At 44.5% G+C, this 16,562-nt stretch overlaps 1 protein-coding gene across 2 annotated transcripts in view; it reads right to left on the bottom strand.

The window, feature by feature from the left end:
• The window catches only part of GRK3 (G protein-coupled receptor kinase 3), a 59,377-nt gene that overhangs the window by 21,671 nt on the left and 21,144 nt on the right, over positions 1 to 16,562 (bottom strand). For both annotated transcript variants that reach the window (XM_088064909.1, XM_005524329.3), the window contains exons 3-9: positions 9,985 to 10,058; positions 7,425 to 7,526; positions 6,547 to 6,621; positions 5,553 to 5,614; positions 4,443 to 4,494; positions 3,730 to 3,821; positions 1,072 to 1,171 (exon numbers count right to left, since the gene is read on the bottom strand). In XM_088064909.1, coding sequence (XP_087921035.1) covers positions 1,072 to 1,171; positions 3,730 to 3,821; positions 4,443 to 4,494; positions 5,553 to 5,614; positions 6,547 to 6,621; positions 7,425 to 7,526; positions 9,985 to 10,058 — 557 coding nt within the window. The remainder of the gene's footprint in view (positions 1 to 1,071; positions 1,172 to 3,729; positions 3,822 to 4,442; positions 4,495 to 5,552; positions 5,615 to 6,546; positions 6,622 to 7,424; positions 7,527 to 9,984; positions 10,059 to 16,562) is intronic.

The following is a 16,562-nucleotide window of genomic DNA, read 5'->3' as shown; positions in this document are numbered from 1 at the left end:
ACTGGAAGGAGCTCTAAGCTCTCCCTGGAGCCTTGGCTCCACTCATGGTGGCCGTGGCAGTGCAGAGATAATGCCTGGACTTGAGGACCTTCAAGATCTGTCCCACAGAAAAGATCCTCTGATCTCTGGGGACACGGCCCTGGTGCCTCAGAAGAAAGCCCACTGTTTGCTCCCTGCTGGGAATCCTGCTCCTTGCACAAGCCTGGAACAAAACCACCCAGGATCCCCGCTCATCCCTCCCGTGTCTGCTGGCAACGGGGGATGTGTTCCCACACTGAGTGTTTAATTCATGCACCGCAAGGTGAGGGAAGTGAACCTTCCTGCCAGCATCATCCGTAGCCATGGCAACCACAGTGTCACTGCAATGAGGGCAGAGCCACCTCCAATCCTGCCTGGAATTTCTCAGAGCCCAACACACCTCAGCCACCACCCAGAGGCCCCAGGGCTGGGGAGCCAACACCAGGCAGGTCCTGGCTTTTTACACACACCAGTGATGGTTTCCACTTTAGATTCTAATTAATCCAGTTTTAATCCAGTTTATAAATAGAATAGATGGGCAGACTGGCCTGGTACAACTTGGCTCAGCTACAGGACATAGAAAACAAAAAGGGAAAAATTGGATATCGGAGTAACAGGAAAGGGAAGATGAACTGGAGTCTTGTCTGCACTAGCACTTTCGATTCCACAAAGTACTATCTAACTATAGTTAAAAATATATAGAAAAAAAAAGAAGAATCTTTTTTACAAGACAGAATCGTGTTTTGGAAAAGTTTCAAACAAAAATACTTAGAAAAGGATATTTAAAAAGTCAGGAGGGTGGGAGGATGAATTACCTCAGAAATGGGCACCCCCTCAAGCCTCTGCAGCAAGGATGCTCATTCTGTAGGACCCAAACTGATCAAGCAAGTTTGGTTTTCCCTTCTCATTTCAGACACATTGCAAGAATCAGGGGGAGGGCTCCAGTGGGGGTTAATTTTTGCATCTCACTCAACGGAATTGATGGAATATGCATTATATGTAACAGCTTTTACATTATATGGAAGAAAGAAAGAATAACACAGTGATACTTACTCCTGTACTGACAAGAGACAGCATAATTCTTTCATTTAAGGCTAATGTTTCTCCTTGCTTCATTTTGATTCTCTTCTTATCTAAACATTTCATTGCATACCTGAAAAAAAAACAAAACAACCACTCAGAAAAAGCAACAAAAATCTCCTCTATCAGAACTATTCACTGGCAGTCAGGCCATGCACATTTACAGGATCCTGCAAGCAAGCTCCTGAAAGTCTTAAACCCAGGACTAAAAACATCATTTCAGGCTAAATACAAAACTTCCAGAAATCTCCCAGAATTAACATATTTCCAGCAGAAGCCTCCTGACAGAGAAATGTGCTTTAACAAATAATTCCATGTCCAAACCATCACAGTGAGATAGGAATTACACAACACATATTCATTTTCTCATACCTACAAGCAAGGATCTGCCATAGGAATTAAATAACAGAAACTCTGTTATGGTTCAATTTAATTCCAACAGTTTCAGCTCCACCAGGAAAGCAATATCTTGAACACACACTGAGTCTTTTATAGATATATATTTATTTATTTATTATTTTTTTCCTTAATTTTCTTTCTACTCAGAAAAAGGTCAGATACACACAAGAAAGCTTTTTTAGTCTTCTACCATCTGTGCTACACAAATTAATAAAATTTTGCTCACAAAGGATGTTACCCTAACAACCACCAACCACAGGAGGATATGATACAGGCTGGGTATTCTTCCAAAACGTTGTGGGGTGTTCATTAATAGACATCAGTGAGAAGGACACGTGTGTTCCTCCACAGAAGACTCCTAGACATGGGCACCCATGGATTTTTAGGAAAACACCAAATTCCAGCAGTGCTTCAATGCCCATCCCCATCCAGCCCTGGGGCCTCACCTTGGCTGCAGCTCCCTGAAACAGCCACGTCATTCCTGACATCAGTGTGTTGGGAGCGGGGGAGTGAGGGTGAATTTTAAGTTTCCAGGCTGGGAATATATTCATGTGTTCTTGCTGAGGAGTCTGTGAAGGGTGAGTAAAAATGAGCCCTAACCCTGCCCTGATTGGAGAGTGGCACTGGGGATGTTCAAGGCTGATGGAAATCACAGAATCACTGAATAGTTTGGGTGGGAAGAGACCTTAAATTCATAGGCAAGGACACCTTCCACTATCCCAGGTTGCTCCAAGTCCTGTCCAACCTGGCCTTGGACACTTCCAGAGATGAGGCAGACACAGTTTCTCTTGGAACCTGTCCCAAATCAAGTCTGTGGCTGTCCTGCTGTCCCTGGAATGCTGCTTCTGGCCCCTCTAGAGGTGCTGGCAGGGGTGGTTGGCAGAAGCCTCAGGTGTGTGGGTGCTCAGTGAACGCTGCTGGTGTTACCTGGGAGGGAGGGGAGGCTTCCCACGCTGCTGGCAGGCTCCAATGCAGCAGAGGCAGCCATCTAGAGGGGATGGCATCTGGGTCAGGGATGGGCACACAGGGTTTGGATCAAGAAGAACTAAACCAAACCTCTACCCAGAAGCTGAACCTCATCTTAATTTTTGCTTCAAATTTGAAAAAGAAGGTTGGTTTTCCCACATTTCGCTTCCCTTTGCTCTATTTGTATCTGATAAAACCTGTCCTTCGCTTCACTTTTCCTGTCCTTCTCACTTCCCAAGGGTTTATCCACCTCCTGCCAGAGCCCTGCTCAGACATGGAGATGGCTGGGACTCTGAGAACTGCCTGCTGAGCGTGCCTCAAGCTAAATAAAATGTTTATTTTTGTACATGGACAAATGAATGAATTGTACACGGACAAAAAGTACCAAAGCAAGAATAAAGCCAGCGTTGTTAGTAAGAGTATTAATATAAATACTTGAAGTCACTGCAGAAATACTGAATATAATAATAGCAACATTAAGATGTCTTCCACTTGTTAAGAGTCAGAAGTTTATTATTAACAAGGATGTCAGGCACACACAAGAGCCAGCTGGAACCAGACACAGGGCACCTCACACATGCCCTGCTCACTTGGAAGGAAAATGCTTAAGGATGGGCTGTGGACTAAAATTGTCAGGAGAAAAGCAAGATGGAAGGGTGGGGTGTAAATAAAGAAATGGATTGACATTGAGAACAACTGGTTAAATCCATGCCCAGATGTTCAGATCAGAACACAATGGGACAATGATGCCTAGGAATGGAAATCTGATGATCAGGGAAGGTGTGTGAATGGTAAGACCACAAAAAGAATAAAAAACCCACCCAGGGCTGAGCCTGGTGCTCCCACAGAGAGCTCTGGGAAGCACAAGTGCAGCAGTGGGATATCCCCTTCCAAATGGGATCACTGCTTTCACCACACATGGCACTGATGCCTGGAACCAGGAACAGCACACTGGGAATGGGCTCTGACCCAAGGAACTGTTGGAGCACACACCTGATTTTAACACATGGGCATTTTCCACTGGTTTTGACGGGATATTTCCATGTGCCCAGGAGCTGTGTGAGACTGAGCCCCTGCATGGCATGGAACAGGATCCAAGAGCAAACTGCAGTGAGCCAGGAATCAGAACCTCTGGGGATGAAACTTCATTACAAAGAACTTTACAGCAACGTGATGCTGCTTTCCAGTGATTTCCTAAGAAAGGATTGGAAGGATTTCCTCAATAGTCCAGAGTTTACAATCACCTCTGCTGTAGTGTGTACTCACATTTTTCCAGTGTCTGCTTTTCTGCAGCCGTACACTTCACCAAATCCCCCTCTTCCTATTATTCTATGTACACTAAAATCATTCATAGTCAGCTGCAAATGGAAACAGAAACAACAAAACAAGACCTTCATTTTTCCAGCATTAAAAAAAACTTACTGTGAAAACATCTAAATGATCCATGAATGTGTTGAGATCCTCAACTGTAATTCAACAGCATTTGTTGTGTTGGAAAAGGAGCCCCTTACTGTTGATACTTCCATGTACTTGGAAGCACTACAGCACAAAGTAGCAACAAGGAGAATGAGGCTGCTGCTCCCAAAAACTGCCAGTCTCATTCAGGGCTATTTCTGCAGCCCAAGTTGTCACAGAGAAGTGCAGAGGGACAAAAGCAGAGGCCGAGGGAAGGGGCTCAGAGGGTGCTGGGGTCACGGCAGGACTGGAGTGGGAAAGGGACGTGGACAGGGACTGGGGCTGATAAAGAGCAGCAATTCTGGCAGTTCAGCTCTTTCAGCCATTAAAAAATCAAAATTCTATTAACTGAGGAAGGCAGAGGGGACGTCCAGACAGGAATCATCAGGGCTGTGCCTAAGAATAGCAGAGCAGTGACATCCACCACCCTCCTTAATGAGGCCTTTGCAGAGCAGGATTCAAAACTGAACATTCTCTTTCCTGTATCAGCCTCTGACAAGATAAATATACTTGTAAGTACTTACATGAATATTTAGCTCTACATTTTTCCATTGACAAAATCTAGTAAACTTGTCACTGCAAAAGAAAAAAAAAAAAAGTTTAAAAGTTGTCTGAGACTATTGTGTAGAGTATTACAGGAAATGTCAAGACTCTGATATTTAAAATCTAGTCTGAGCTAGGGCGTGGGGTGGTATTTAATAAATGACAGCCTTCCTTTCACCAACTGTAATCTTACCCCCACCAAGAAAAACAATTCCTAGGCAGAGCACACTCCATGTTCTACATCCTTGGGAGAGAAAGAGAGCAGATAACCTTATCCCTGGCAGTGTTCAGTGTGTCCCCACGTCTCTCTTGCACGGTTTTCAACCGTTCAAAGATGGTTTTCAATTTTTAAACAACTACATTTGGAGCTAACAAACATTTAAATTACATCAAGAGAAAGATAATTATAAGAAAACACAGGCAGCTCGATTTATGTTAATGAACCTCCATATACTCCAAGGAACATTTTAACCTCATTTTATCTTAAAATAGGGAAGACATCAGCAATACCACAGGCTTGGGGAAAAAAAAAGAATAAAACAGTTGCTTATCCCTACATGAATAATTAAGTATTTATTTTCAAAGTAAGAAATAACAGTTTTATGGAGGCATTTTTATAATTATCACAGAATGGCACCAAACCAGTTTAGAAAATGGATTTGGGTGTTCCTGGGTGGCAGCTGAGCTTTCCAGAGCCAGACACAGGAGCAGGAAAGGGCTGCTCTGCAGAGCCAGACATGTGCCTGCAATTCTTTATTACACCTTCATTTCGAGGGGCCCAGCCCCAAACCACCAGAGATGGGCACTCATAGAACACCCCCAAAACCCCAGTTCTGCCTTTTCACAGCCCAAACTCCAACCTCTCCCTGCTGAGACTGAGAAATCCCTCAGCTTTCCAGCTGTTCCACTCACACATCCCGACATTGATCAGGATATGCCACAAAGCTGGGTATTTACAGAGCTTGATGAGAAACTCCATTTGATTAATCATGCATTAATACACATTTTTAGCCTTATTTACAGCAGTACTGAAAGGACCTGCCTTCCCACTACACTAGGCAGATAATTCAGGTAATATTCCCTGTTCATACCTTTCCATAAATTTTTGAAATATTTTTCCTCGGAGACTATCACAAATTTCTTCTATATATGGCTAAAAAGGGTGAGGAAACACAATTAGTATTTAAGCAGACAATAAATGGCTTTTTTCAGTCCCATCCATTATATAGCTGGCCCCACACAGCTCCTGGGTTGTCCTCAAGAACCCTCAACAAAGCATTTTAGCTTTATTTGGCTTTTGCAATGCGAGCAGGTGCCCTGAAGTCAAACACAAAATATTTCTCTGAGCTAGAAAACCTTAAGGGGTGTGGGAGCAAAAAGTTCTTCTTTCAAATGTATTTAAACAATAAATTGTCACCCCTGTGGAACCCAAACTTCCCAGAGCTGCTCCCTCATCTTTGTGGTGCTTCTCTCCTCTCTGCCCTTGCTGAGAGATCAGCACCTTGAAATCACAGGTGACTTTTTCCAGGGAAATCCCTTCCCTGGGTGTGTGATGGCCCAACCTTCCCCCAGTTAGTGCTGAGACGTCACCCAGAACTGCAATCACCACTTCCCAGCTCATGGCAACAGCCAGAACAGCTCAGGAGCACAAGAGACACCAGGCAGGGGCAACCTCCACATTTTTTCAGCATATAAAAATACATCAGATTTGGATAAAAGACATTTAAGCTTACAAACACCCCCACGATGGGTAAGACAATTTCTCCACTGTTGCAGCTCAGTTCACCCTGACAGGATGAGCATCTTCCTGATGGAAAGTGATTTACTCTAAATCATTTAATGGCTTAAAATTACACAACTATAAAAACTCTTCTGTTCACACACCAAGGTATAGTTTGCTTTTCTAAATGTGCTTGAAAATATTATAGATAAGAAGAGTAAATTGTAATTTTGACTTGGAAAAGCATTTCAGTCCCACTTACAGCACAGAATATGTACCAGTCCCATTTATTCTGTCTCTTTAAACAATATCTAGAAAGTCACTTTCTGTCACAGAAGCTGAATGTTCAGACTGTGAAAGCTCACCTGGAAAAGGCTGGCTGGCACTTGTTTCTTGGCTAAATGTGTTTGTACATGATCTACAGCTTGCTTTGAGAAAGGCTTTTGGAAAAGAAAAAGGAAGATTTCAAACAGTTGGAACTGTCAGGAGTTTCATTTCAGGTCACAGCACTGTTTTTCTTTTCCCCAAATGGAAACACCGACCCCAAGGAGAATCAATAGGGCCTCCCACAGGTATTGTGTGAAACGTGCAGAATGATCCAGGTAACAGGATTATTCTAAAGCAGAAAGGCAGGAGAGGGGAGGATGAGGAGGAGGAAGGTAAAAATCAAAGAGGGTGATGATCCTCCTTTAACAAATCCATGAAAAATCCCATTTACAGGCACAGCTCCAGAGCCAGAAGCAGACATGGACATTTTACTAATAAAATAATGCATTTTGGGGAAAAAAAAAACCAAAACAACAAACTAGAAGCTTAAACCCTCCACCCAAAGCATGATACCACCAGGGTACAACAAATCCTTCTTTCAAATAAGAACATGTGAAACTGTTAAGAACAGATCAACGGGCCCAAACCTCAGCTGGAGGAAATGTGTCTTTTCAGTGACTTTAGCCACATCTCTATATACACACCTTGCATTTATTTCATCCTTTTGGAAACAGACATTTAGTCTAAAGAAACATAAACCAGAAAAAATCTCCTGATACTTCCTTTGTGTGCCACTAAGTTAAATGAAGATTGCAGCACGCAATTTACACCTCAAAAAAAATTTTTAAAATAATAATAAAAAAAAAAAAATTAAAAAAAGCATCATTCTGGATTTCAAAGGCGAATCCAGAGCACCCTGTGGATGGAAGAGCAGGTGTTCCTGCTGCCAGGCAGGGGGAAAGGGCAGGATACCCACGTGGGAACAGGAGAGCAGCTCCTTCATGATGTAGGTGTCGTAGATCTGCCGGCTCCGCGACAGCCGCTCCTCCTCTGAGTCCAGCTTCTCGTACTCCTTGATCTGCAGCACAAGGACAAGCACACACCACACATTTTCTAGTGGTTTCTCCCTCAAAACGGGACTTTGGCTGAAGTTTTATTTTATCATTTTCTTTATTGATGAAAAATCACCTGCAACAGCACAATTACAGCTGGGATTTCCCTTTAATATTGGAATTTTCCAGCCGTGGCACAGCTGCCCAGGGCACTGGTGGAGTCCCCATCCCTGCAGGGATTTAACTGTGGCACTTGGGGACATGCTCAGTGGTGGCCTTGGCAGTGCTGAGTGAACAGGGGGACTCGATGGGCTGAGAGGGCTCTTCCAACCCAAAAATTCCCTGATCACAGCACATCGAGCACAGATGTCCAAGAAAAAATATAAAGCACATTTCAGAATGTTCATACAGCTCAGCTACACCGTGGATCTGAACCCTAAAGGTGGCTAAAAGACAGCTTTACAAAATACATCACATCTCCTCAGATGTGCTATAAGAGATCAGCACGTTCCAGCTGAAACAGCAATCCCAGATAATTAATTTACAGAACAAAACCTGACCACCAGCTCCAGAAAAAAAAGTTCACCGAGTCCACAGGTCCTCTGGAGCGTATTAAAGGAAAGAGTTCTTCCAGGAATGACAAAATGTAAAAAAACATGCAAGGGGAAAGACTCAGCCGTGACTTCCTGGACTTCCCCAGCCTGCAAAGTCCTGGAACGCAGATACCTGGCAGTGAGCAGATCTGCTCTGTGCCACAGCATGCCAGGATTGCTTAGGTTGGGAAAAAATCCTCCAAGATCATCAAATCCAATTATCAAGAGACAAACTGGAATCAACCTACCTCTGGAGGTGGAACGTTAATTAAACTCAGTATCTTTCTAGCTGTACTCCTCTTGTTTGCTGACATGATAAGGCACCAGTCCCACCCCGATTTGCCATCTGTGCTGCTTCCCCCTTGATACCAATTTATAATTAAAATGACTCAAAACGTCTTTGCCCAAGAAACACTTTTAATTAATGCAATGACACAAAATAATTAGCAGTACAGGAGGGAAGCCTGATGGATATCTGATTGTTTTATTTGAGTACAACCTCCTGTCCCTCAATGTTTGGTTGTTAAAGGACTCAACTCCCCAGCCAGTGTTGAGGGGTCTCAGCAGAGCTCCCCCAGAGATCAAAAGGATCTGCTCAAAAACTGGGATCAGAGTGAATTTGTTTTCAAGTATTTAGAAGCTTTTTTTCCTTTTTTTTCCTTTTTTTTCTCTACTTTTTCTTTTTAATTCCTTTTCTTTTCCTTCTGAAACTGATCAGGATGAATCACTCATCCTGTTAAATGCCTGATCGTGACTCCAGCTGCAGTGATATGAAATCCCTGGAGTACGGAGCTCTTCTACATCAAGCGATTTTTAATGTAGCAATGTACTCAGATTATTCTATGTGTAATAAATGCAGCAAGTAAATCAAATATATAAAAAAAGGAAAAGCTCCTGGATCCGGTATGTCACAGAGGAAAACACAATGAACCTCTCTTTAAATATCTTTAATGGGATTTTTCCAGAAGTACATGACAAAGCACTGAAATTCTTTTGAGGCAACACTTTGCTAATAACCTAAAAATACAATTTTGAATTGTTTCAGAGATAAAGAGGCAGCCAAAAATATCTTGCTAAATAATCTGGTACAACAGGCCTTTTTGGATTACTTATGACAGTGATATCTTCAAGTGTATAAAGAGATAGAAATGACAGAAAAAGGTTCTTTATTGACAGCAGGTATCTGATCTGAGTGGGGGAATGGAGTCTTGCTGAGGACTGATCTCCAAATTGATACCAGCTGTTTGTGCTGATAGCAAGAAAAAAGTTAAATTCTCAGCTCAAGAGTGAGGCAGCCAAGGCTATCCCAGCTCTAATTAACCCTGAGCATCAGGCATGGGCAGGTCTGCCCTGAAATCAGCACCTGCAGAGGATTCACTGGGGGTTTATTCAGTGCCACAGATGTAACAGGGAACGAATGAATAGAGCCGTGGAGCTCAGACCGTGCAGCAGCAGAAGCTGGAGAGGGCCAGGGCATTCCTTGGAATTATGGATCATTTGGGACATGCCCTGCACAGTGCCTGTCAGCTCCTTCACTGGGTATCCCCTGACAAGGGACACAACTCATCCAAGGCCACCTCTCGTGTCCCCTCTGCAGCCCTGCCACGGCAGCTCCTGGAACATCTGAGCAGCTCGCACCCCACATCCCTCCACAATCCCTCCAGCTGTGCCCTGCTGCCTTTTCTACAGGTAAACTCCTAGGAAAAGATCTGAAGGGTCTCAGTGTCACCCCAACACCAGCAACTTCATCCCAGCTCCTTTTCTAGCAATCCACACTGCTCCCCACCATGGACCCTCTCCGTCCCTCTCAGCATTCCCTGATGGAGGAACTGGACAGCCTCCCTCAGCCTCACTCCCTGCACAACCCCAAACCTCCATCACCAGCACTTACCTCTTCATAGAACTTCAGCTGAGGGACAGCTTCATCGATCTCATTCATGCAATAGTCTTTAAAGAGCAGAAATCCTGGAAAGAAAACCAGAAAAATCAGAAAACCTTGTCTCATTGCGCTGATGTCTAGTAAAAGGGCTCATGAAACCACCTGAGTTCCACCACGGGCTGGATAAACCTGTGTGAGCATCCCCAATTGCCAAGGTTTAGGATTCTGATTCCAGCTCCTCGTTCCCAGCACAAAAGGATGCCAAGCCTGCCTCACAGCCCACAGGTGTATTAAGCCCATTACTGCTTCCACCTGCTGAGGATTTTATGAGGCGTTTCCATAATGCACCAAAATATCCTGTTCCTTCTCACAGACCACATTTTCTTCCTTCTTTTTTTTCCCCCCCAGTAAAAACTAGACACTATTCACCATTTTGGGGTTTTTTGCAAGAGATTTACCTACATTTCACAGATGAAGCACAACCTCTTCTGCATTCCCATTTCAGAATTACCGGTTCATGTTACCTCTAATGGGTTTTATTGCTCAATAAATTACATCAGGGTCTTTACAGTTCCTTTGCAAGTAATTTAGAGCATGACCCCAGCAGGCTGCAGATGAGAATCTTCCATTAGGAGCATTTTAATGCTCTGTCACAAGCCTCATCCCATGGAAGCACTGTCTTTCCCTGCCTCTGAGCTGGCACCTGCTACCCTGGAATTTCACACAGGAATCTGTGTCACAAATGTCCCCATCACTGCCAAAACCACCCAAAGTCCCCCAGCTCCCCAGCCAGACCGTGCACCTCCACCTCTCCTTGCCAGCCTGGCTTTCTGAGGACAAAAAGTGAAATTTCAGGAGCTGACTTCAATTCCTTATTTCCCACATGACGGAACCAGCGGCAGCAGGGAGCAGAATCCTGCTGAATGGACTGAACTTTTCTAGGACAATGAACCAAAGAAGATTGGGTAATTAAGAGACTGAAGAGTGGCACAAACAGCGCTGAATGCAGTGAAAGAAAAATCCCTGGCCTGGTCCCAGCTCCTGGCTGGGGCCCAAAAAAACCCACAAACAACAAAAAAACACAACAATAAACCACAAAGACAACTGTGGGAGGAGTGTGAAAATATACCAACACACATTTCCAGCAAGGCCACGCCAAACATTCCAGCCCTGCTTAGTATTTTCCAAACTTTTTAAATTTAATTATGGCAGAGAAAGAAGAGGTTCCCAAGCCCATGGCACAGGGAACAATCAGAGGCTTATGCAGCCACAGGACACGGGGTTGCTCCTCCCCGAGGCCCCTTGGCACTGCACCGCAAAATCCCAGATATACCTAAAATATACAGACTGAGAGCTGAGGCTGCTCAGCCTGGGGAAGAGAAGGTTGTGTGGAGTCCTCACAGCACCTTCCAGGATCTGAAGGGGCTACAAGGAAGCTGGAGAGGGATTCTGCATCAGGAACTGGAGTCAAGACAAGGGGCAATGGCTTCAGATGGGAAAGGGAAATTTAGGTGAGATATATGGAATAAATCATTCCCTGTGAGAGTAGTGAGGCTCTGGCAGAGGGTGCCCAGAGAAGCTGGGGCTGTCCCAGCCCTGGAAGTGTCCAAGGCCAGGTTGGACAGGGCTTGGAGCAGCCAGGGAGAGTGGAAGGTGTTCCTACCCATGGGACTGGATGATCTTTAAGGTTCCCCTCCAACCCAAACCATTCTGTGATTCTATGATTCAGACAAATCCAAATAGAGCCTAATGTTCCCCAGACTGAAATTGTTTCTGTTTCGACCTCCCATTCTGTCAACAGACCCTGCACTTCCCCTGCAACACAAAGGAAATCTCCTCCTTTACTGCTGCTCTTGGATTGAGTGAAAAATGATCAGCCAGAAACTGCAGCTCTCACATAATGGCACAACGAAGTGACAGATGCAGCATTGAGTAAGTGACAGGAGTTTTAAGAAGTTCAGGGAGAGCTGACGAGGAGCACAATAAGCACAGTTAACAGCACACAGAAAAATAAGCCCAGGAACAGAAAGCAGGAATTAATAAAATGATAGCGTTAAGTAACAGCTAAAAAGAACCAGCAATTATTTATGAAATAAAGATGCTGACAGCTTTGGCTTTAAAGATTCCTTCTGTTATAACTATATAATTTCTGCAACAACCAGATCATTGGTTGTTAAGGGAAAGGAAAAATATTTTTTTAAAGCTTCTTCTGGTAACACCAAAGTGATGGATGATATCAATAATACACACACAGAGTGCGAGGCAGCACCCAGCTGCTCTGGGCTCCCAGCCTCCTCCTTCCCAGTCTCTGGACAATCATTTTCCCCTTTAGCTTTGTGTAGACAATCCTAAGACAAATTTGCCAAGTGCCATGAATTGCACTGACTCTAATTAGCATGGCAAAATGGCTTTCAAGGAGGGATGAAGGCAAACTTTGAGGGTTGTAGTGCTCACCAGAGGCTGACAAGCAGGCAGGGATTGGGTGATGGGGAGAGCAGATTCAGGTCAGACAGCTCACCTGTAACCAGATATTCCCAGAGCTCTTCCCTGTCACAAGCTTGGAGGGCACAAGGAGAGGAGCTAAGTTAACCCATCTCTTTAAAACAGAACATGAATGTTTACTTCAGTATTTATTTTAAACAAGTATGTTTTTCACAGGAATTTTGCATTAAATCCTGACTCTAATCAATAGCACCCCTCCACCCCTGGTTTTTGTCTCCAGAATTCAGCCCTTCCCACAATCAAAGAACACAAATGCTGCTGGTGACCAGTCACACCCTCCAGACCCCTCATCATATTTGTGGCCTCCACTGGACCCTCTCCAGGGGTTCCTTGTCTGCTTGAACAGTGGAGACCAGAACTGAACACAGATGTGGCCTCACTAGGGCCACTCATCAGGATTAAAGCCACCTTCTCATTTTCCACTTCCGTGGCATTTTCCTGCCCTGCTCCCAGGCTGTGGCTCTGCCAACATCCCCTAGGACAGCAGCCACAGGGGCCAGCACCGGCCTCTGCCTCCTCCAGCAGTCTAAATGTCACCTGCAGCCACAGCACCACCTCTTCATCCCTGTCAATTAGCTGACAGCACGGAATAATAAATAAAATAAACCAGAACAACAACGAGGAACTCCATCATAAAACACTCGGAGAAAATTACTTAACTAATTCTAACTGGAATTTTATGAGCATCTGATACAAGTAACCTTTTAACAGGAGTAAATAAAAACCTTATAAAAGCAAACAGGAGTGACTAGGTGAGAGAGCAGAGCTAAAAATAGCCATGTTTAGCCCCAATACAAGCGTTCACAATGTCACTGATTGAAAGGAAGCTGCATCTATTTACAGCAGGCCTGAACATGGTCCAAAATGCTGATGTAGCCTCTTTCTAGTAGGCAAAATAGCAAATTAGAGAACAAAAATATCAAGCTGTTTCCAAATCCTCCCGAAACGTGCTGTGTATAAATACAGAATCCTGACAAACAAAGCAGCAGTGACATCTGCACCAGACACGGGCTCCTTTCCCGGCGCTCCGGCCAACGGCTCCCGGGCAGGAAAAGCTTTGGGAATGTGGGATGGTGCTCTGCAAAGTCTGCAACACAGGGTCTGACCCTGCTTAGGGCACTTAAAGGTCTCCAGTCTCAGTCGCTCCAAGATGTCCCTCAGGATTTTTCGTGCTTGGTGGACTCGGACAACAGCAAGAAGCCGTGGCCAGAGGGACATCTCACATCCTGCTCTGTGCACCCCCCAGGTCACTGAACTGAGGTGGGGGACAGACAATGCTGCCAGGGGACAGGATGAGAGGAAATGACCCCAAGATGTGCCAGAGGAGGGTTAAGTTGGACATCAGCAGGAATTTCCTCATGGAAAGGGTGGTCAGGCCTTGGCAGGGTCTGCCTGGGGAGGTTTGGAGTCCCCATCCCTGGAGGTGTCCAAGGAAGGCCTGATGTGGCACTCAGTGCTCTGGGCTGAGGATCAGGCACAGCTTGGACTCGATGGTCTTGGAGGGATTTCCTGACCCAAATGATTTTGGGATTCTGGGGCATCTCCTCCCCATCCCTGCCATAGGACAGCAAAGCTCATCACCACAGCACGGTGACATTACAGCATAGCTGTGTTTAAATCCAGCTGTGGCTGTGTTCAACCTCCTGAAATAGCCCTCAGTGACCCTCAGATCCATCAGTACCAGGACACAGATCTGGGTCACAGACACCAGCATCGGGACAAAGTCTACTCTGAAACCAAAACCATGTAAAAACTGTGATTCCCACCAGCCTGCAAGTGTCACAGAACACCAGGCCAGGCTCTGACTCCTGTTCTGTGCAGTGCCCACACAGAGCTGCCACAGCACTGAGTAATTCAGGCCACCTCAGAGCTCCAGAACTGACAGAACCACCAATTTCCCCCTCCAGGAACAAAGATTACCAGGCAAAACTGTGCAGGAATTGTGCTCTGGTAAGGTCCAAAGCCACAAAAATCCTCTCAGCCCAGAAAGCACCACACATTCCACTACTTTCCTTTCCCTAATCCATTCTTTCCTAATTGAGCCTAATGTTCGTTCACTTTGCATTAAAAATAATACATTGTAACAGACTGAAACATATTCCTGTGCATAGAAAGCAGGGGAAAAGAACAAACTGTATTTCATGAGGACGTGCATCCAATGGTGAGGAGCACAGAACAATTTCCCTAGAACAGAACCAAACTGAGCTCAAAATTAGGCTGCAAGTTGCCAGGTAGCTTGTTTAATGACGTCTAGAAATCATTATATGAAAATAAGCTTTGGCTAAAAGGTTTTAAGTGTTGTCAAAGAAAAACATTTTATTTCCAGGCGTATTTTTCCAATAGCTTTTCACCCAGGAAAATAATTTTTCAAGCTTGCTCAGCCCTCATTCGAAACACCAGACTTGTAGATGCCTGGGATTCCTGCAGGGAGAGGAGCAGGAGAGCTGAGCTGTTCCTCCAGCAATGACACTGGGGACACAGTGGAGGGGTATTTACAAATTCTGTGTCAAACCTCAAAAGCCTGAGCCTCACACAGGTAGAGCATCTCAAGCAGTGAATATACAGACTTACTGAAAGCATTCAATTATCCTTATTTAGGCTGCCCAGAGAAGGTGTGGCTGGTCCATCGCTGGAAGTGTCCAAGGCCAGGCTGGACAGGGTTTGGAGCAACCTGGGATAGTGGAAGGTGGAACTGGATGAGCTTTAAAGTCCCTTCCAACCCAAAGCACTCAGGGAGTCTCTGAATATCCTTATGAAATAGTAGCTCTGAATACTGATTGTGTGATCAATCATTTTTTGAAGCCATGGAGAGAAAATAATGGGGAAAACTTAGCTCTGAACCATATTTACTACTTATATTTCATATTCTGGTTTCACTTAACATGCAGATTCCAGCTGACTGAAGTCAAGTATCAAAGGCATTCAACATATCAAAGGTGAAAGAAAAAAGAGGGTTTTACACAAGAAAAAGCTCCTCTGAAAGACGGAGGAGTAAAAACACTAAACAGAAATACACAAAAATATTCTAATTTTTATAAGGACCACTAAACACAGAAGTATTTCATTTCAATCAGTTATTCCAAAGAATGTGATTAAATTCCTTCACAAAATCCCATCAAGGAATACACAGCACTTGAGGTTTTCTTTTTCTCTTCACTTGTAAACAGAAGAAACTCCCACCCCTTTGCAACTGGTAATAGAAGGTACCAGCAAGCTGTGAGCAAGCTAACAACCAGGAGCAGCTTAAAAACCTCATGGTGGTGGATTGGGTTTTGTTATCTCTGTTCTTTCCCCACATCATAATTCAGGCCCTACCAAGGACGTGAAAGTTGTTATTTTCCTGACCAGTATTTTTCCATTATACAACATTTTAAAATTAATTACATAATACAAGCCAATATCCCTTTATTACTGAGAAAGACACTTTTCCTACTGCCCTGCTCTAAGATACGAACTCCACTGTTACCAATTACTGAAAACAGAAACTCCATTGGGAGCTGCAGCTCTGCTCCTCAGGAAGGGCCTGGATCCAGGTGTGGCTTTCAGTGGGAGCAAGGTGACAGATCATTTGATGAAGACATGGAGTGATGATGAAGACACGAAGGGTGTTCTCAAGCCCCTGGTGCCAGCATTTGCCTCAGCAAGTTCTGCTCAGTATCTGAACCACTGTGAAGAGCCAAATTGCTCAGCCAGAGCATCGAGGAACTGTTGTGCTGTGGTCAAAGTCAAAACACAAAGCCAACAGTATTCAGTTAGTAAATACACACAGCACTTAGGTAAAGAGCAGCAAAACCACTAAAACAACAGTGACAGAGCCCAGTTGATTCTCCTACAGGAATTTCTGAGCCTTCCTCTGGTTCATTCTGGCACTCTAAGAAAGTTGCTGTGAGCTGGAGACTCAGAAATAAATGGTTCTGCTGCTCTTCCTCTTTTAACCACAGAAATCAAGGGCAGAAGTACCTAGACACATTAAGAAACTAGTCTGTATGTTTTTGACCCCATCTATCCAACCTCCACGGACACAGGTGACAGCAGGATGTCACAGAGGCCCTGGCTGGACAGGACACTGTCAGGGAAGGGGGTTTGCC

The sequence above is a fragment of the Pseudopodoces humilis genome, chromosome 20 (assembly GCF_049639895.1).
Source record: "Pseudopodoces humilis isolate 2021_Gansu_Grassland_sample_001 chromosome 20, ASM4963989v1, whole genome shotgun sequence".
NCBI lineage: Eukaryota > Metazoa > Chordata > Aves > Passeriformes > Paridae > Pseudopodoces > Pseudopodoces humilis.
Note: the sequence above shows the minus strand (reverse complement) of the source record. Positions and strands in the feature narration are given on the sequence as shown.